Here is a 22510-nt window from a genome sequence, read left to right on the forward strand (position 1 = left end):
CCTGAACATCCACCTGTCTATACACTAACAAGCAGCTGTTTACATCCCTTTTTGAGAAGATGAAAGGCATGGTAGGCCATAAGCAGAAGGTCACTGATGAAGGACTTTACTCTGAAGTCAAGATGAAAGGCCATGATGTGTACAGATGCCATAATGGCCACCATAAGCCATCACTTCAAAGGCATGTTATTGTATTCCAGGACTAACACCACTCCAGGACATAGACATGGAGTGTAAGGGTTGTGATTATATGGAAAAATCTCACCCATATTTCATGTTACTTTTTAAATGTTATTATTTTTTTCATCCCCAGGCCTTGTGTGCAACAGGACTTTTGATAATTACGCCTGTTGGCCTGATGGCCTCCCCAACACCACTGTCAGTGTGTCGTGTCCGTGGTATCTGCCGTGGCACCATGAAGGTAAGAGATGTGTGGGTCAGTTGATGCAGAGCAACTTAAAATATCCTGCAGAGAAAGACAGCTGTGTGTGATGAGTGATACTTAGTGCTATTCAGCCATCTAGATAGTTTTGGTGTGAATTGCAGAGGTTTGGAGAGATCAGCCATAGAGATGTCTTCTCTTGAATAGGATGGAACGAAATGGTGCTCAGCTCTTGGTGCTCCCAGCCCCCCAAAATACAGTTAAATAATTCAACACAAAGCCTGCGAATTATTCGAGTCACAGGGTCATGATTTCTGGAAAGAGACATTGGTGTTAAATTTTTTAAATGTTTTGTTCTGGAGCATTGAGCACCACAAGGTGAGCGCCGTCTAGTTCCTTTCTATTCAAGAGAAGGCAGACATCTTTCTGATGTTTCCTGGGAAAGTGTAAACACAAGCTTGATTTATCTGATTTCAGAGACAATCAGACCTGGTGGCTTCCATTAATAATGGAAATAACAGATCTACTTGCTTGTTATTACAAGTCTCCTTATAGTTGCTTTAAGTCTGAGTTTAGTTTTAGTTAACTATAATAACTATGATGTGTGTGTGTGTGTGTGTGTGTGTGTGTGTGTGTGTGTGTGTGTGTGTGTGTGTGTGTGTAGTCAAGCACGGCATGGTGTATCAGGAATGTGATGCAAACGGCCAGTGGGTGCCTTCGAAGAACACCAGCGAGTGTGATAGTATTGATCGAAGTCTGGTAAGAAACATCCCTCTCGTTATTATTTTTGTGAGACATAAGTGAAACAAACAAAAGGATACTGAGAATTTGTCTGCATTAACTCATTTTAAGGAGCAGCGTGTCAGATTTATGAGAATATAATTTATGGGAAGAAACATGGTGCTGCAACATGGCAGCCTGCACCCTCTGTAGATATAAACAGATCATTCTAAAGTATTGAAAGCTTTATTATTATTATTATTATTATTATTATTATTATTATTATTATTGTTGTTGTTGTTGTTGTTGTTGTTGTTGTTGTTGTTGTTGTTATTATTATTATTATTATTATTATTATTATTATTATTTTCAGGTGATTATACACTGATGAAAACATGAATATTATAGTCCCTTTGTGCAATATTTTGCCCATAACCCCTGTAAATCACACTGGATGTTAAAAGAGCAGATATTAGATGCTAAGTCTAAAGTCTGTGTGTTTGTATGTGTTTTCATTTGCAGCAGTACTATGGCCATATTCGGGTCATGTACACAGTGGGCTATTCTTTATCACTGGTGGCTTTAGTGTTGGCACTTGGCATCCTCATATTCTTCAGGTAATAATGAATTATGGATTAAATTCATTTGAAGAAATATGTTGACTGCTACAATAGATTCTGCATCAAACACAGCAGGGAAGGGAAGAATTACATTTTAAAGCATGATTAGAAATTTTTGGAAATAAGCGCCTGCAATCTGGTGGAGAGCAAGTTGATACCACTCTCATGTATTTCCATTAAATCTACCAACAGCACATGGTTTAGCTTAGCTTAGCACAAAGACTGGAAGCAGGGGGAAACATCTAGCCTGGCTTATAGGTTTAAATATTATTTAAAGTCTGACTTCCAGTAGAGCTCTGTGATATACTATGAAGCTGACTAAATCTGCCTACCAGCACCTCTAAAGATCACCAGTTAACACGTTATATCAAAGTGTAAAATGACATTTAGGATTATTGCTTGGCTCTGAGCGGCAACCTCCTGGAAACTGGCTGGTTGCCTTGGCTCTCAGTCAAGAAGTAGTCCAGCCCTTCAAACAGCCAACTGACCAACAACAAGGAAGATATAACATGTTCATCTGTCAGCTTTGGAGGAGCTGAGACCTGCCGCGATTAGTTGATTACTTGATTAGCTGACAACTATTCAATTAATCACCAACTATTTTTGATGTATTTTTAGTCATTTTTAGGCAAAAAATTAGAAATTTTCTGATTTCAGCTTCTCAAATGTGAACATTTTCGGGTTTCCTTACTTCTGTGTGACAATAAACAGGTTAAAAATGTTGATTAGTGTCTCCCGAAGGTCAAGATAACATCCTCATATGTCTTGGTTTGTCCACAACCCAAAGATATTCAGTTTTCTGCGATAGAGGAGTAAAGAAACCAGAAGGTATTCACATTTAAGAAGCTGGAGTCAGAGAATTCAGATCTAAACTGAATATCTTTGGGTAATTGACAAAGAAGACATTTGAAAGAATCATCTTTGGCTTTTTGAAAAGGCTGAACATTGACAATTTTCTGACATTTTATGGACCAAACAACTCATTGATTAATCAAGAAAATGATTGACAGATAAATCAGTAATGGAAATCATTAGTTGCAGCCTCAAGTGCTGGTGTTGCTGTTGGACAGAGCCGGACTAACTTGTCATCTGTTTCTAGTCTTTGTGCTAAGTTAAGCTAAGCTAACAGCTGCTGGGTGTAGTTTCATATTTAATGTACCTGCTCCTCATCTAACTCGCGGTAAGAAAGTGAAGAACCACATTTCTCTCATCTTGTAGCTCACTGTTGCCTCTCCTTCATCAGGAAACTGCACTGCATGAGGAACAACATCCATATGAACTTGTTTGCCTCCTTCATCCTGCGAGCGCTGTCTATCCTCATCAAAGACGCTCTGTTGGAGGCCACCAACATCACATCGCAGGACCTCAGCAGAGACCAGGAGCAGGGGTTCCCCCAGGCGTCTATGCCTCCAGTGGAGCTGCTGGTCAACAATGAGGTCAGTCGTGATCTGCAGCCCAAGACATAAAGGGCAGTCTCATATAGTGATCATTAAAGGGCTGTGCACAAATTAATAAATTTTGTTACACAGAACCATCTGGGAGGCCATCCTTGGAAACTGTTTAGAAATCCACTTCCAAAACAATACTTGTGAAGTGGTAAGATGAACCATCTGTCTATCAATTGCTAACAAACCAGCCAACGTTTTTTTCTTTCAAGAATAGCCTTCAGCGTCGTTTTTTGCTGGCCTTTTGATGAAGAAATTCTCTCCAGCTCTGATTTAACTGATGCAGTAGCAGCATCTACACTAACCTCTTTAGGAGCTGCCATGGTTGTTTTCACTGATGTCACACTTGTAGACGGTATGATAATTAGTGGAAGAAGCATCTGTTATGTCATTTATCTATTTATAAAGAACTCACAGTCTGTTGACTCTCTTTGGTTGTGCCTGACTTGGTTAACTCTCAGCTAATCCAAAAAAAGGAGGTGGAGTGGAGTGAAGCTGAGGCGGCTGGATGAAGCGGCTAACTAGTGGTCAGCCGCCTTTACTGGCGGGTCCAGTCAGAAGGGAACATTGGACACAAAAAACAACATAAAATACTATGACTGGTATATGTTTCAGTAACATGACATGATTGTCATATCATTGCAAGAAAGCTATAATTTTATTATAGTGATGCATACATCTGAGAAGTGGCTTTTAATTTTTATCACCGCAAAATTAGATTCCAGCCTTCCCCTGCGGGATTAATAAAAACATGATCAAATAATGAAAAATGAGGCACAGTGGGTTGATTATAATATCTTTAATAGTTTGTCTTTTTTTAATTATTAATGATGGAACGAGTTCCACCAACACAGTACTATATTTTGAGATATTAGAATGATTAAATATATAATATTAAAATACAACAATAAAACTCCCCCTCTACTGTAGCAATTTTTATACAATTCCTAAGAATCTGGGACAATGCGAAACAGAACAAAACCAGAAAGCACTCACAGCTGCACAATTCTGTTTATTAGTCTATTTAATAGTGAAAGAGTTTACATTTTTTCACTCTGCAGCTGGAGCATGTCAAAGTACTTATTATCATCCTGATTATCTGATGCATTATGTTAAAATAATGTAGAACACAAAAGCATAAATCACATATGCTCTGTCAAACATTGCACAGCCATGATTATGATTTGTATAAAAGTGAAAATAATAATAAATAGGTAAAGTAAGATAATGGTAATCTTGTGAAAGGTTAATGGTAGCCACACAGATAATTGTAGCAGCTAATTATCCATAACAGGGGTGAGGGTCAACGCCGTGTGGAGTGCTTCTGTTTATGTGTTTTTGCTGGGGGTCACAGCTGGCTGAGGCTGGGTGGTTGAAGTTGCTGCTGTTGTACAATCTCATAGCTGCTGGCAGAAAGCCTGAATCCCAGCGGCGGCAGAAGGAGCTTCCATCTGCTGCAGCGCTGATTTCACCATTCGCAGCGCTCACAGCTGAATAATGTTTAACGTCATACAGCTTGATATTTTTGCCATGTGTGAAATGATCCTCGCTGCTGTCTTGCAGATGACTGTTAGCTGTCGCATCGCCGTGCTGATGATGCAGTACAGCATCATGGCCAACAGCTACTGGCTGCTGGTGGAAGGCATCTACCTCCACAACCTCCTGGTCATCACTGTGTTTACAGAGAGGAACTACTTCAAAATCTACCTGTGTATTGGCTGGGGTGAGCTGGCCTGTTGGGTGTGTGTGTGTCTGTGTGAGTGTGTGTGTGTGACTGTGTGTTTGTGGATGCAAGGTAATTATGTGCTGTATGATACGTTTTGCATGAAAGGACATGGAGTCAGAGCAGATAAATGGAAGAGTCTGTTGCACTTTTGTACAAAATGACACATTTAGATGCCTCTCATGTCTTTACAGGTACCCCGCTAATATTCCTTGTGCCCTGGGTGGTGGCTAAATACCTGTATGAAAATTATGAGTAAGTTTTCACAGTGCTCTACCTCTTTTTCGGCCTTAAATCAGAGTGCTATTTGCTTCTGCATATTTACGCGTTTCCTGTAAAAACAGGCAGTTAGGGAGGGACTTGTGGCAGCAGCCAATACAATACTGGAGGAATCCTTAAACCTAGAAATTAGTTTGCATATTAGCACTTCTGGTTCAATGGTCAGTATTTATTTATTTTTTTTTAATGTGTTATTTGTCTGAAGTAAGGTCTTCAGAAACTTTCACATGTTGTTCTACAACATAAAATATGCCAGTTTGTGTCAAACTATTAAACATCATCACGCCAAACACTAGTGGTGTCGATGCTGAAGTCATGTGACTGTAGTTTGTTCGTAGCCTAACGTTAGCTTTTCACGTATGGTGATTGCATTCACACTTAAAAAAAAAAAAAAAAAAGTGGTGTTCATTTGTGAAGAAAAGAAGAAGTGTTATCACAAATGTGTCTAACCATGGACCGAAAGGGAAAAGCAAAGAGTTTTGAAGACTGAAGCCAGGCAACATTTATTATTCATTTGACTAAACAGTGATTTACAGACAAACAAACTCAAGGAAAGTGAAACACATAATTCCTATCACATTGTTCATAAAAGTAATGCAAAGTTCACCACAGGCTTTGGCGCCAGGGGACATGAAGTCCAGACTTTGCTTAGAGACAAGATAATTTCCACGTCAAAGTAATGTTTTATAAATAACCACTTACACATGGTTTTCTGCATAAATCATGCTTAAGATCAAAGTTGTTTCTAAGTCTCTTTTATAAATGAGGCCATTGGATTTGTAGCCTTTATCAGGCCCTGCCAAACATTTTGCATTTTAGCTCATTCATGTTGATTCCACTCTCATATCATAAAAAAAAAAAAAAAGAAAAAAAAAGCTGGCAGATGTTTTTCTCTCCTAAACATATACTGACACTGAGCAGCTCATGGTCAATTTGACACATAATTATTACACGAGGAGTTGGCTGCAATTAAACTATTCACGCAGACACGTTTTATCTGCTGCAGCAAATATGGAAACTATGTTAGAACAGTATTTGTGTTAGGACGTTTTAAATATTTCATGTTTACATTCAGCACCCAAACTCTATTATACAACCTCTTAGGGGTCTGCAGATCGGGGTGAAAAGAATTTAAGGCAGACTTCCTAAACTGCTAAGACATTGTGTTGTTATGTAAGGCTTTAAAAACCCATGATGTGCTGCAGTCTCTCACATTTATCGGCCAGGCAGAGGAAAGCTTTCTACTTTTGCAGGGGTTGCAAAACAGTGTCAGAAAATGTGTTTGAAAGCATGTGAGGTGTTTCTGGTTGTATCTCGCTGATCTTTCCTCCGATGTCTTTCTTTTTCAGGTGCTGGGAGCGAAATATAAACATGAATTACTGGTGGATCATCCGTTCTCCGATACTGCTGGCAGTTGTGGTAAAACCTCCTTCCCTCCTGTCATTCTGTTGCTGCTGCTTTTTTTTTTTTTTTGACCATTGCACGCCCTCCGTTCACAAATATGTCAATCCAAAGTGCCGCATTAGTTGTGTATTATTTTTATACTGAAAATACATTTGCAAAAAAATGTTTTCACCCCAAAATCCAAGCATGTTTACCCAGCCCTCTTAAATTACATTATACAATATTAAATACACCTCATTTATTCATGAAATGCAAAAGTCTGCGTGTGCTGTAGGGCTTACATGGTGGAAACATCTTTAGAGTCAAAGGTTTTTGGATTAAATAAATATGATTTTTCTCACACTGTGACCCACTGCACAGTTTAGCTAACCCCTATCCACGCTGTGACCAGACCCTTTATTGTAGGTGTGCTCTACAAAGGCCAGCTCTGAGCTTTTATGTAAGTCCAATTTGTCATGGCTCTTATGTCAGGCCAGCTACACAGAGATCCCGGCATTTTCCATGCATTAATCGTCCTGCTAAGTGGCCTGTATCCCACAGGAATTCCTGTGTTTGAGTTGTCACAGGGACGGGACGGCTGGTTCCCATTTCAGCGTTTCCCTCTTTATCCTGATCCCACCGATTTCACATTGGCCCACAGTTATTAGTAAACATTGTGTGTGTGTGTGTGTGTGTGTGTGTGTGTGTGTGTGTGTGTGTGTGTGTGTGTGTGTAAGAGAGAGAGAGAGAGAGAGAGAGAGAAAGAGAGAGAGAGAGAGAGAGAGAGAGAGAGAGAGACTGCTCCTGCAAGAACACATGATTTTGTTTTGAATTAATTCATCAAAGTCAATGCACATATGAAATAACACAGAGATACATATATATATGTACAAATTGCAGTGTGTGTAAATACCAGGGGTGGAAGTAACCAATGACAACTACTCAAATTACTGTAATTAACTGGAATTTTTTTGCATACTTATTCTTTTAGTATTTTTTCAAGTTTGTAATTTTACCAGCACTTAAGTATGCATTAGACTGTAATCTGCTTAGTTACTTTTAAAATCAGAATTAATATCCAAACCTTTTATCTGCATTCTTTTAGCCAATAAAGCTGTCTAATTGCAAACAGGCAAATGAAAACCCATGACATATGGATGAAAAAATGCTGCAGCAGGCAGAGGTTCTGAGAGTTGACTGTGAGCACTGAGCAGAACAGTGCAGGAGAACTTTAGACTGAAGATTTGGAGAAAGAGAAACCTCCACCTCTCCATTTCTTAATATTAGTAGTTTTACTTATAGTTGAGTCATATTTCATTGATGTAACTGGTAAATGCAGTATATACCACAGTACAGTTTGTTTTTTTTATTTAAGTGAGATGCTACAGGTGAATAGGGTAAAAATTTTAACTAATAATATGCAGTTGCTTGCATCTGCGTGTGTGCATGCGTGTGAGCTTGTGTGACCAATGTACCTGGAGCTTGTCCACAGCCAGTCCCACACAGTACTGGACTTTTTGTGCCCATTCATGATGTATGCTGAAGAACCACTGTGATTCACATTTTTTTTAAAAACCTTGAAAGAGCTTTTTAATGGCTCCACACTGGTGGCAGCCGTGGCCTGAGTCATATGTTTTTGGGTCATCACGTTTTTGGGAACGTGATATCTCAAGAACGCCTGGAGTGAATTTCTTCAAACTTGACACAAGCGTCCATTTAAGGTTTAATGATTAACTGATTAGACAAGGTCAAGGTGTTTTTTTTTGTTTTTTTTTTACCACACCTCAAGAATTCATATGCTAATTAGGACAACATTTCTCACAAATGTCTGATAGGATACTACTAGATACTCCCAGTGCTGGAGTGCATCTGTTGTATAGTACAAGATGTAACTAGTCATATGTAATTAAAATACAAAAATAAATGTGATTGTTGTTGTATTGTAGTACAGTAAAATGTCAGTGATTACAAAGAGGTCACATCCAAATATTCTTTTTGGGCAGTCTGGCAGAGATCATCACCTCTTTTAGTTTTTTTCTGAAATTGTATGTTTAAATATGCAAATGTTTATGCATGCATACAATCCAATTAAGATTTTGAATTTGAATTAGAATTTGAAGGAGAATTTGAAGGAGAAAAGCAAATACAAGTCAAGCCATACACTTTCATTCATTATGAAATTTTCAAAGTGGTACATACAGGTCTGATGTTGAGCAGAAAATATCTCTTAAAATATCTCTTTTATGTTCCTTGACTTGTAACTTTTACTGATTTTATCAATTTTACCGAACTAAAACTCAATAAAACTATCCTGTGTTAATAGTGATTGCAAATTGCCCAGACAGTAACTGTATGTACAGTTTAGTTCAAGCTCCACTTTCCTCTTCAAGAACCTGCAAATTACCGGTAACAGTTTAGTTGTAAATAAAAAGGTCACATCATTATGTAAGTGATTTTCATTAGAGGAACCCCCGCTGTTTCTTGAAATGCCAGCTGCTGTGACAGGGTTCCCTGATGACAGCGTGCCTCTGCTGTGTGTGCAGTAATGTTAAAGAGTCGGTTCACTAACATCACAAAAGACATGTTTTGTATTTTACTGTATTGCTCCTTTTCTATCCATACACATTGGATGGATTGGTCTGACTCTGCACATCAGTCCAGTATGTCAGGGATTTGCTTGAAGCTGTGTCTTTATCTGAGGATGAACATAGCTCAAGTCAAGTGGCTGTAAAATTGCAAAGAAACACTTAATTTCCTATACTTGCATGGCCAAAAGTGCGGTTTTGGGCAAAATGGAGTGTTACGCTGCCTTCGTGTTCAAGACAAGTTGCTGTTGAGACTTTCAAAAGCAGTTTTTTAACTAAAATTCCTCTGCTTTGGGGCAACTGAAGCCTCACAGTGTCTCAAAACCTTTGCACATAAAAACAAAACTTTGTGCATTTCCACACGCCACTATAAGTGAGAAAATATATTGTGGCTGAACTGACACTTGTAATTCAATTCAAAGTGCTATCATTAACACTGATATCTGTCTTTTGCAGATCAACTTTCTTATTTTTGTCCACATCATCAAAATTCTCGTGTCAAAACTTCGAGCGCACCAAATGAGATACACAGATTACAAATTCAGGTGAGTTCAAACGTTAAAGCGTTTTTTCTTTTTCGTGACGTCATTCTCTCCGCTTATTCTGCACTTTGTCTGTTTCTGTCTCTCAGGTTGGCGAAGTCGACTCTAACCCTGATCCCTCTGCTGGGGATCCATCAGGTGGTTTTTATCTTTCTGACAGATGAGTCCACCAAGGCAACCATCCGTCTGCGTCTCACCAAGCTCTTCCTCGACCTCTTCTTCTCCTCATTCCAGGTTGGACTCAGGAAGAACTTGAACCAAAGCAACTGCTATTATTTTCATGAATAAAGACTGCACTGTTAATAAAATCACTCATTGTCATTCAGGATAGGGAGAATATCCAGGGTCATGCTTAGCAGGGTGTTGAATCAGGAGTTTGGTGGATCAAGTCAGAGTTATCAGGTGGAATCGGAAGAGAAAATTGAAAAATAAATAATCCAACATTTTTGGGGAGAGATGTGAGAACTGAGCAGGAGATAAAGGGCTAGGACATGCTTAAATAGGATAAAAAAAAGAAAGTTTTAAGCTCTGTGTTTGTTCTCAAAGTTGAGTCGATCTGAACTTTAATAAGATTAAGTGGAAGACTGCAGCTATTTATCTCTTAATCAAATCCAATTCTCAGAATTCATGCTGTACTAAACTGACAGCAAACCACAATTCTTCTTTCATCTTGTCCAAGCGCCGTTCCAGATGAGCTTGTTCAGTGATCTGTTATGAATTTCTCTTCCCCCAGACAATTGAGAAGTGCTGTATTTACTTGTGTGTCAGGAGGGATTACATTAACATAACGTGCTGTCTGCACTGCTAACTGGCTGTGTCACTCTGTGACATAATGACTGTGACCTTTTTGCCACGGGGACACTGATGATGTGTGTCAAAATTACAGCAAACCAACACAGAAAAATCGCCTTGATGAAGAGAGCGAGACAGAGAGAGGACTATGCAGAAAATATCCCAAAGTCAAGGATAACAAGTGCAGCCATGAGCTTTACAACATGAGACAGAAGATACTCTAATTTGCATGTGATTGCAACCAGGAGTTTAGTTACAAAGCAAAAACCTTGCAACTTTTAAGGGTGCAATGTCTAAGATATGGCCAGAATTTTATTTTAAAACATTAAAAAGATGAATTCACATTATCAACACAATGCAAAGAAGCAAACAGTTACACTGTTATGTCAAAGACGTCAGTGTATTGTGTTGAGATTCCTACTGAAGTCGGCATGCTAACCACCTAGCAATGCAATGTCAAGTAATGTCATTTTGTGAATATGAGCGTCTCTCTTAGCTTTTATAGATATTTTTTATATATAGCTTTCATATTATAAACAAACAAAATAAATCACAAATAATAGTAAATCACAAAAGGCCAAGAGAGGAAATATTCCAACACCTATTCTAATTAATTGTACATCTTTCACTTTGTTCTCAATGATAATTGAGCAACTTTGATACCTCAGTTGAACTTCTTTCCTCAACTTCAGCAAGAAGAAATATGAGTTTTTATCCCATAATTTGTCCTTTCTTGAATAACGTATTTGGATTCATAGTTCATGCATTGCATGAGTCATGTTTTCATGGCTTTACACTTTGGATTTTCAAAATAATGTGTCATTGAATATTGCAGCTTTCAATGTGGGGAACTGACTCAGCGTTGGTTTTTACTCCACAGGGTCTCTTGGTGGCAATCTTGTACTGTTTTGTCAACAAAGAAGTGAGTCCTGACATTTACACAACAAAAACACCTCTGTCAATCCCCAACATTTCTCACATGAATAACTTTCAAATCCGTCCTCTCCTCAGGTGCAGTCTGAGATCCTGAAAAAGTGGAAGCGCTGGAAGCTAGGGAGGAATATCGAGGAGGAATACCGCCACACCTACAGCAATACCCCCAACACGAAGACGGGCAGCCTGTTGAACCACGTTTCTCGACTGCCTCATCTCCCAGACATCGCCAAATCCTCCACCCCGATCTGCACACCTGAGGAGAGGCACATGCTTGTGGCTGGATGCCACAACGGCATGGTCCACAACAAAGAGGCGGACCAATGCGTGTCCCCACTGCACAAGGGAACCATCAGCAGCTGTACCGTAGATGAGGACATCAGCCTCACTGACAAGGTGTCAGCTATTTCGGAGAGAGAATGTGGACAGCCACCTGTGAAAGATGAGAGCTTGATGAAGAAAGCTGGAGGGCCTTGAGCTCTCGCCTGGCTCCGACATACCGCCCTGGGTGGCTGTGAAGAGCTGGGCTGATAGAGTCATCTGTCAGAGATCAGTGTCGCTGGGAGACCGAGCCGCACTCAGCCCTCTCCACAGCCCGAGAATGAACACGGCAGGCGTCCACGCTGAGACGTCTAATGTGCTTTGAGCCTCGTGGATGAACTTCTGTCGATGTTTGAGAGAAACTGATGCATGTTGAGCGACAGCATCGCAAGGCACACAAGCTATGTAAAATAATAAGAAAAAACCCTGAAACCTCAAATAGCGACATTCGAAACAAAACAACACAAAGGAGAAAAAGACACAGGGTTATTGCTTGAGCCTCTGCTTTAATTTGTGCTATGTATCAAATGTGTGTTTTGTGGTACTGGAGGTTAAAGACTAACTGGACATTGATCTGCACACACAACGAACACCAAACAAGTCGGTAGGAGACAGTGGACATTTTCTTTTTTTCTTTGCTCTGATATCTGTAAATGGTTTCTTATCTTTACTGACTTTGATAAAAATGTGCAGGAAAAGAGGGAACATTCTGTTGCCTGTACCTCAAACAGTAAGGTGACCGATTCAGGGCCCATTGCAAACTGGCAGCTGCTCTCACTGGGTCATTCCTGGCTTACATATAGACATTACAAGAGGTCCAGAGATGGTATAGGATGCATTATAAATAAGCTAAAATGTTCATTATCTTTTTTTATATAGGTCTAAATCTTGGATACTGCTGAGGGCTACAGTTGTAACTGTAAAAAAGTGTGTTATTAATGGGAAAAGTTACAATTCAATTATGTTTTCCTTTCCCCTTGTCATCAAGATGTTGCCTGACTCACATGCTTGGTGGATACTATCTGAACTTCTACACAGCAGTGCACTCAACCCTGGAGATGTATGCTGATAGGGGAGACTGTGCACTCAAATCGTGGATAAAAATACACAACATATGGACGTGAACTAAAGCCACACATGCATAAAGTATGAATCTGACACTGTGACTCAAAATAACATGTCACCTCTGGAACAAGGGTGTTTTTTGCAATGTTAAATATAGGCTGTCATGCATGCAGATTGTGCAGATTTAGTGTGCTTAAGTCATAAATTGTGTGTGAGTCATTCGCCGAGGATTCGTGCCGTACAGTGCCATCACATCAGTATCTCAGAGAGCCTGCGCTAATGACTGCATGCGCCCTGTTACTCTGCAGACAGTGTTTATTATTCAGCCTCATCCTGTGTCTGCAGGGGCTGTGGACACGCAGAACAAAACTTTGCACCCTAAAAGTAGAACAAAACCTCCATCTGAAGCATTCTAGTGACAAAGAAAGCTAAATTATCAGTGGTACATGTGCTTCTGAATACATTTATTTTTAAAGACGAGAAGCCTCCTGCAGAGCATTCATTAATCTTTGAGTTGACAAACGTTTTGCCAGAACTCACTCAACTTGACTTTGTATGTATGACTATTTGCACAATGTTAATTTATAATTCGTAAATACTGTGTGTGTATATATGTGTTTATACAGGTGATTTATTTGATTGTTGTCAATATATTTCATGATGCGTGTATGTGAATAGAGACAGAGTGCAATTAATTCCCGCCCACACCGGAGAGGAAAAGTTTTCAAACACAGTTTGGTTAGGTTTAGGCACAAAAGTGATTTTTGTAGTTTTAGGAACATAAGGTATTTGGGTAGGTTTAGGAAAAGGTTATAGTTTATGGTTACAATAGACCTTTTCACAACATCAGAAAGTCTTTCTGGCAATCACACAGACATTACGTTGAGCGACAAGAACTAGCCAATCACAGGTCAGTGGAAGTAGCCAATCACACAACAGTAGGGCGGGACTTAGCAGAACAGTCCTGCAGAAATAGCGTGGCATTTTTTTAGCGTGTCAGCCCCTGGTTGCATATTGTGGCGGCAATCGTTTTCCCCTCCGGTGGCTGTGGTTTTTGGAGTATTACACATTGCACTCTGCCTCTATGTGCGTGTGTGACGAGCGGGGTGTGGGTGTGTGTTTGCGCGTGTGTGTACAAGTATATTTTCAAGTGGGAATGTGTGTAGTTTCAGAATTCCATATTTGTGGATGTGTTACAGTTGGATGAATCAAGCCAGATAAGCGATGCGCTGACAAAAATCAGGGCTTCACACAGAGGTCAGAGGTCGGTCCTGCTCTCGCAGTATCGCACCACAAAACATTCCCAGAAGTCATGCCCATATAAGGCGTCAGGAAGACACAGCTCTGTGTGTATGGAAGCTTCTCTCAGTGTCGTTCCTCAGCGTCATTTCATACTTCAGAGCTGAATTAGAGCACAATGGTGGCTTGTTTGTAATTCAGATAATAGTCCTGTGCATTTACACTTCAGCCAGGTGCTGGTGTTGAGTCGGTAAAAAAAAAAAATTGCAGGCTGAGGTTATTTTTCATCATTGGCTGCTGACGATTGTAATAGAGCAGGCAGAGCCAATACTGAGAATTGAGCTGGGAGCGTGACGCACACACTGAGGTGAATTTGCAGTGTTTTTCCTGCTTTGCAGAGAAAGAGAAATGTTCGGATACTGACACAGTAACAAAGGAATGTTGTGCACCTTGAGTAAAATGGTATTCAGTAGAGTATATAAGTATGGTCAAAGTATATTGCTAATTTTATTTCAAAATGTATTTTAAGCTGTGACCATAACCATGTATGTTTTTGAAGCCAGCAGCTTGGGTCACTCCCCTCTCTGGACCAAAGTGGTTCTGTCTGAATGTATTCTTTAACAAACCCAAATAAGTATGTTCCTTTTTATTTTCTCTTAAAGGTGGTTATGTACAGTATATTTGCTATGGGGAACCAATTATTAAAAACTGACGGTGTTCAGGTGTTGTATACAGTTCATCATATATTGTGTCCGCTTATCAAACTTTGTCCAAATGGTGAAAGAATAAATAACGATGTATGTGACAGAGGGTTTTAACTTGCTGTGTCTTTTGTATTGGTGAGCATTCATAATGTTAAAATAAAATAAATAAAGACAGAAAAGTCAGGTGTGCATTGACTTTCTTGGCTTGCTTGTTGATGTAGGCCAGCAGGCCATCCTTCTGGTTGGCTGAATGCCCAGTTGGCTTACAAGAGAGTTAAGTATTGATTTTACCCCGGGGTCAGGTGCTGTTTGAAAGCACACACTGTTCATTTTGGGGCCAGGAACCACTGGATAGGTCAGCTCAAACTGATTTATTAAAAACGCTTGGTTTTAACGTACTGGTATCCTTACTATGTCAGTCCCGTTCTCCATCAGAACCGACACAGCTGCTTGAGCATCACTGGTCACTGGTCACATTTACACATACATTAAAATGTACATCCCCAATTCCAAAAAAGTTTGGACATTGGGTAAAACAAATAAAAACAAAATGCAATGATTTGCAAAAACTTCCTGACCTATTTTCAACCGAATACAGCACAAAGACAAGATATTTAATGTTTAAACTGGGAAAAACCTGGGGCAGGGACAGGTTTATCAGTGTGTTACATCACCTTTTAACTTTACCGACACTGAGGACGATAATCATTGACGTGTAGAATATGTCTTGGCATTGTCTTACTGAAATACGCAGGGATGTCTCTGAAAAACATGTTGTCTGGATGGCAACACATGCTGCTCCAAAACTTCTATGAACAGATGTGACAGTAAGCCATGATGCCATGGGCACTAACACCTCCAGACCATTACAGATGCTGGATTTTGAAGTTAGCGCCTGTAACAATCTGGATGGTCCTTTTCCTCTTTAGCTCTCTTTCCTCTTTAGAACATGATGTCCATGATTTCTGAAAACACTCTGAAATGTGCACTCATCGGGCCACAACACACTTTTCCACTTTGCATCAGTCCAGAGAAGTCAGTGGTGTTTCTGGATGTTGATGACAACTGTTTTCAAAGTGTTCCAGAGCCCATGTTGTATCCTTTATATAATTATGTGGGTGTTTAATGCAGTACCATCTGAAGGGTTGAAGGTTGCAGGCATTCAATGCTGGTTTTCAGTCTTGCCTCTTACATGCAGAGATTTCTCCGGTTCCTCTGAATCTTTTAATTATTTCATGAACTGTAAATGGAGAAATCCCCAAATTCTTTGCAGATTTGTGTTTAGAAACATTCTTAAATTGTTGAACAATTTGCCACAAAGTGGTGAAACTCACCCCATTCCTGACGGTGAATACCCAATCACGATACCGTCACCTGTTAACAATTAATCTATTTACCTGTTGAATGTTTCACATGTTCAAACTCTAACTCTGCTGAAACAGTGTGACCTTTTAAAGATTCTTCATTTCAAGAGCTATCCACTAATGTGTTGTACTTTCTTGCCAAAAGTACTGTATCTGCAAAGGAGTATTCTGGACTGCTTCTTCAGCAGCGTATGATTAATGTAAGAAAACCAGATGCTTGAACTCTGATGAAATGTGGTCGAACATTTATCTGAAGAGAAAATGAGAATGTTGTGTGGAGCGAAGAGACACAGACATTCAGTGACAGCAGCAGTTTTCAAAAGGATCAGCAGCAAAAGCAGTACAAATTATATCCCTCGAGAATATTTATTTGAAAAAATTAACATGCCCTTTTTTGCCTTGACCACTCATTATGTGCAGCATATTGTTTCGCAGACCACGGGGGCTTGTTCTTAACATGTCCTTGGGGTATGAGGCGGATGGGAAGTGATGGAAACAGCATCTTTAGAGCACAAGGAGTATATATACTGGGGGGAAAGGTCATTGGATGGAGTGTTTATGATGTGTCCCTGAGGGCTGCAAACAAGCTTGTGTCCCGATGAGGACAAACAGATTGTGTGCGATTGGTTATTCTTTAGCCTCAGCGCTCTGACAGGCTTTCAGGGCAGCTGCGTGGCTCCCGTGCCAACATCAGTTCCCAGGATCTGTAGTGTGGCACAGCTGGAGAGGCACAGGGTGAATGTGAATAAATATTTAATGTTCACATATCTCCCTAAGTCAGCGAGCTATTTAAATTCTATATGTCTGAAAGCAGTTCATGCAATCACAAGAGATTACATCAGAGCTCTGATTTAAAAAGCACTTCATGCAGTATAAGCTATTTGTTATATATTACATCTCATGAACTAACATAATTAGGACAGATAGAAGACTGGACGTGGGTGTAGTTTATAAAAGTCACATTAATGTTGTTATGCAAATGGTAATGAAATGGAAATGAAAGTTTACTTGTGTTTACCACCTGTGAGTCATAACATTAATTAGCATTTTTGCTAACTCCGGCATATTTACATCATGTGTAACACACTGATGTTCATTAACATTCATTAACATTAACCTGTTAAATGGATAAATGAATAAACTAAATGAAATAAATATTAATAGCGGAAGGTTGTGGGTGGAAAAGAGTGTGTGTCTCCCCAGACAGAGACAGAGGCTGTGTGCTCATTTACGCATAACACAGCAGCATAACTTCTTGGATATATTATAACTACTGTTTTTGGTTTTGCTTCTTGGATGTGGCACAATTTCTTGCAGTGACATTACCGTGCACATGGAATACAACACACAATAAAGAAATTGGTTGGAAAGTTTGCTCTGCTGGATAACATTTAAAAGGTAATATAACTGACAGAGATGGGTAGAGGTGCAGGTGACAGTATATTAATTAGGTGAGTAAAGCAGGTGGCTGGTGTATGATTTGCACAGATGTGTGGACTTTGATGAACTGTGCAGACAAATCATGTAATACAGTAAAGCAGCATTAGCTGGATGACTGATTACAGTTATAATCTGAAAACTGCAATCTCTTACACTACTTGTTACTAGGAAAAGTAATAATATTGCAGTAACAATTTAATGAGTAATACATTGCTCCCCATCAACTTTAATATTTGACCATGTCCTACATTTTGAAGTTCTTCAAAGTCACTGCAAGACAGACACTTTCATCAAATCTGACTTTTATCCATTGGCTGTGAAGAAAGCATGAAAGGCTGTCATCACAGAGCTGTTATATGTCAATCAAACGGTATGCATGGTTCAAGTGCAGGTTAACCTGTCACCGTCTTCACTACCCAACAGCCAACAGGGAAAATTATATCAACACAAAGTCACAAGCATAGGCATTGGACGTAGGAGCGCTCCTTATTAACAGTTTTCCTCTACTGCACAGTTAACACAACTTTGTTGTTGTTATGACTGATAAAAGTAACTGTAGTAGATGAACAGTAGACCATATAAACTGGGCAATATTATCAGTTTCTGGCCATGGACCACTTTTTATTCAAGATTAACTGATTAATTTGGCACAAAAGTCCTTGACACAACTTTCTCTCATGGTTCAGTTGAACTAATCAATACATGGAGCTTGACATCACGGATGATTTAGCACAAAGCAGGTTCCCATATTTACGGCACCCCCAGAATATGATGGAAACTACCACAAATAAAAAGACAACAGAGGCTAGGAAACCATTTTCTATTATATATCCATTGTGTGCAACTGAATCAACCGTAAAACAGTAAAGAATAGAGATGTTACGAGCTAAGGAGCAGAATAGAAATGTTCATTTTTTAATACTAAAATTTTCAAATCTCAGCATTGGTCATACACTAACACAGTCTTTGTCCAACATTTGGTTTGTTGGTATTTGCTCACCCTACTAAAAATGCAGAATTGTAATGGACAAGCATTTCATAACACGCCTCGATACTGCAGTTATGACTTTGCCAGAGCAGGAAGTGCAAGAAAAGATCAGATATCATGTTGTCATCAGGGAAACGAAGACTTATTGCTGCTCGTGCTGTCTCTTTCTCTCTCTGTACTGTTATCTTCCTCTCTCATTGTCTCTGTTCGTCTCTCCTCTCATATCTCTGTTTGTTCAAGAGAGCACGAAGTGCAGAATGACAAAGAAAGTAAAAGAACGTTTCTTTACTTTCAGCTGTTTGGAAACAATCACAGGAAACTAATAAATGTGATGGGTGCTTATCTTAACGGCTCTTTGCGAACTCGGTTCAGCTATTGATCACTGTTAAGTCTACAGAGTCATTAATTACCACCATCCTCCTTTATTGTTGTATAAATTCCCTCACCAGGCAGCTCACATTCATCACGCCGCTCCACCCACACATAGAGAGACTGAGCATAGGCACTGCCAGTTTCAGCACCAACTCCTGCAAAAAATGGACCTTTTTGCATGAATCAATTCATCATTTCTCAGGTCAGCCAGTGTACACATGTCCAGCCCATTCTCATTCTCAGCTCGTCAAAAACTGACGTTTTTCACCACCCCCTCGGCAACTCATACAGACCTGCATGGTAAGTGTTAGTGACTGAAAGACACTGACATGACTTCAATATAAACTCATCCACAGCTGTATCAGACACACCAGACTGCATTATAAAGAGGGTGAAAGTCTGTATATGGAGGAGGTGGAGTGGATGGATGGATGGCTCAAACAAACACAGGACTTTCACAGAGGAGAATGCGGCCCCATCATTAAAAATGTTAAGGTACCAAAGATCCATGCATGATTTTTATCTGGCAGAACCTCAAACCATTATTTTTTCTGAAACCTAACTACTTTTGTTGGCTAAACTGAACCAAACAGAAAACTTAAAATATTGAAAAAAAGAGAGAAAAAAAACCTGATGATCAAGTTACGCCAAAGTTATACTTGCTGTATAACCACACATCTGCATTCGCATAGTGTGAAATTCTGAATATGTACACAGCCGTCTGGACACAGGATACGCAAGGCAGCCACGATGCATAGGTTGTGAATGTAAACGTGTTGTTAAAACCTCCTGATGTGGACTTTATCGCTCTGTGTTACTTCACTTCCCAAAGTCGCTTTGACATAAAGTCCGACAGACAGAATGTCTGATATCTGCCAGAAAAGGCTTTCTGGCAGAAGGTCCTGAAGGCTAACTTCTCTCATGTGCTGTTTGCAGATGTTGGTGTCCTCAGAGCTGAGATATAAGTGGTCATGGAAAGCAGGTTAAAATTTGTACTTCACACTAATCGTGTCCTGAGGCACACTGAGAGCAGAACTGTGTTAAGAATTTCACTAAAAAGCAAACTGGTGATATTAATTTCTCCATTTATCCCCATAAGCCATTTAGAACTGATCTCAAGCACAAAGCAAGTCCTGTTCAGTGAAACACGTACATACAGTATGTGGGCTAATTAATTGGAAAATTAGCTTTTGGGGCATTTGAAGTTGTAAATTAAAAGTTATTGCCTCTTTTAAATGGACTGTAATGCTGACAGTGCCAATTTGCAAACTTAATAGCAGAAGCGGTTGAATTAAAATATTCTCTCCTTCACAATTACAAATGTTTGTCACACAACCACAAATGTTTTGTCATGCCCTATGAAGTCATTGTACTCGACTAATCCGAAAGCGTAGCTACTAGCTAACCTACACAAAAACACTTCCTCATGTTTCATGCGTGGAATGCTGCTCAGCTTAATTAACATAATTTACTCGGTTTCACAGAAGATAGAGAATGAGAGACGAGAGACGAGCAGAGAGAGATTCATGGGTTTGGTTAATGCATGAGCGTCATCAGCCAGGTTGTTAGAGCTCATTATCTGTGTTTGAGAGGTTGTGTTATCATCTCTCTCAAGCAGAGCAGAATCCCCTGGGTACACACACTCTGGGTCGAAGCAACCCAATCTGCCGGAGCTACTACATCATGCAATATGAAGAAGACCCTCTCAGCGCACACACACACACACACACACACACGAGATCCCCCTCACCACGGCCTAATAGTCTGTCAATAGCCCTGCACAGTCTCGTCTCAAGCATGCCAAATTAAATCAACTAAATGTGCAATCAGATTATCGCCATCAAACTTATAATAAGTAGAATAAATCCAATATCTCAGACAGTGTTGTGGTTGGGGCGGAAGCACTGAGGCGGGGTGACTGACGTGGCTCTGGGTAAATTCACTGGGCTGGATGGGAGTCTGATAACCAAAAGCTTCTGACAGAGGAAGATTAAAAGAAGAGCTATCAGTGCACATTAGCATTGTGTGCACAGCAGGACTGGAATAAAAGGCCATTGCTGATATCACACAGTGGAAATGTCAGCTCAAAATTTCCTTTTAAGGAATATTTTGACATTTTGGGGAATATGCTCATTCACTTACTGCTGGAGATGGAATAGATACCACTATTACGCCTGTTTGTTAAACGTAAAGTGACAGCTAGAAGCTGGTTAGCTTAGCACAAAAGACTGGAGACAAGGGCTGACCTGCTTTAAAGTCAGTCACAAAATGCAAAGTGCAAAAACAACAGTTTTACATGGGATTATCTGCCGGGCTATTTGTTGCCTCTGAGCAGTTGCCAGGCAACCAGAAGAAGCTCCAGTGCCCAGTCAGCTGAGGTTTCCCATAAATCTTCATCAAAGCATGCCTTAGGGAAAAACTGAGTCGCATAAAATCAACATGAGGATTACCTTAGAATGTTTAACATAGTTCAGATTACAGAGTGGCTTTTGGGAAGCTGCATCAATTGCAGGGTTGCTGGAAAACAATCTTATTTCACTTCTACAGACATTGTTAATAACATTTCATAGACGCTTAAAAGCAGCAACATAAGGCTGCTGTTTCAAAATGAAGAATAAGTTTATTGATCAGAGCAAAAACAAACTAACAATCAAAAAACAAAAACACCAAATCAGCAGGGGGACACATGCTTCTCATACAGTACACACCCCTTTAATAATCATACATCATAACTTACATCATACATTGTTTAAGCAAAGAGTAAATAAACACAAGTTCTCATAAATACCTCCACACAAACCCGCTCTAAAATATTGAAATGTTGTTTTTGCAGAGATAATGGTGGTGCTTTTTGGCCAATTTTGTTTCATTTGGACATAGCCGGGCTAGCTGTTTCCACTCTTTATTCTAAATTATGCTAACCAGCTGTCAATCATCTCATCTAATTCCAGCAGAAAGTGAATAATTATATTTTGCAAAATGCTCGTCTGGGAAGATGGACTCAGTCTGCTTGTCCTCTCTTAAATCTTTCAGTCTTAATTGAAGCAGTCATGTCAGTTTAATAGTGAGAGAGGCTTGTCTCGCACCTTGCAGATTATTATTTCCACAGGAGATGAGAATAAAAATAGACAGCCGGTCTCCTCATAATAATTTACTCAAATTAGGATGTAACTGCTGTAGTAATAGCTTCAAAGAAGACCTGGCAATGGCAGAAAGGCAATTTTAAACAATGTTTTTTTCAATTGCTCTCATCCTGCTGTTGCTTAAAAGACACCAATTCTCTTCTATTATGTGTTGAAAGTCCATGCAGAAAATTTAACACTTTTTTAATCCACAACAAATGAATGAGAAATTTGACAACTTATGACTCTTTCACACACAAAAGTGCACTGAAGAGCAGTTGACACATGCATTCATACACTCTAATGGATAAGATAAAAAAAATCTTCAGATAAAATGGTAATCACAAGACTGTGAGGAAAATAATTAGACCCTGAAAAAACTGATGATGTGGATAATCATGCAGAACGTATTCAATATGATGTTGCTCAGTGCTTTTTGTCATGCAGAAGCACTGCCTTTTAATGTGATGCTGTAACTGCATGTTGTGATT

General features: G+C 39.6%; 1 protein-coding gene across 1 annotated transcript in view; it reads left to right on the forward strand.

Annotated features, from left to right (window-relative positions):
* Positions 1–12321, forward strand: part of gcgra (glucagon receptor a) — a 53794-nt gene extending 41473 nt beyond the window's left edge. Inside the window, 12 exon segments of the mRNA XM_084744355.1 lie at positions 314–421; positions 1047–1141; positions 1625–1719; positions 2966–3158; positions 4731–4890; positions 5085–5145; positions 6519–6588; positions 9594–9682; positions 9769–9913; positions 11352–11393; positions 11483–11811; positions 11813–12321. Of these exon segments, the coding sequence (XP_084600481.1) occupies positions 314–421; positions 1047–1141; positions 1625–1719; positions 2966–3158; positions 4731–4890; positions 5085–5145; positions 6519–6588; positions 9594–9682; positions 9769–9913; positions 11352–11393; positions 11483–11811; positions 11813–11843 (1418 nt within the window). The 3' untranslated portion in view covers positions 11844–12321.
* Positions 12322–22510: the final 10189 nt, after the last annotated feature.

This window comes from Lutjanus erythropterus, chromosome 19 (genome assembly GCF_056507025.1).
Source record: "Lutjanus erythropterus isolate fLutEry1 chromosome 19, fLutEry1.hap2, whole genome shotgun sequence".
In the NCBI taxonomy this organism is placed as follows: Eukaryota; Metazoa; Chordata; class Actinopteri; order Lutjaniformes; family Lutjanidae; genus Lutjanus; species Lutjanus erythropterus.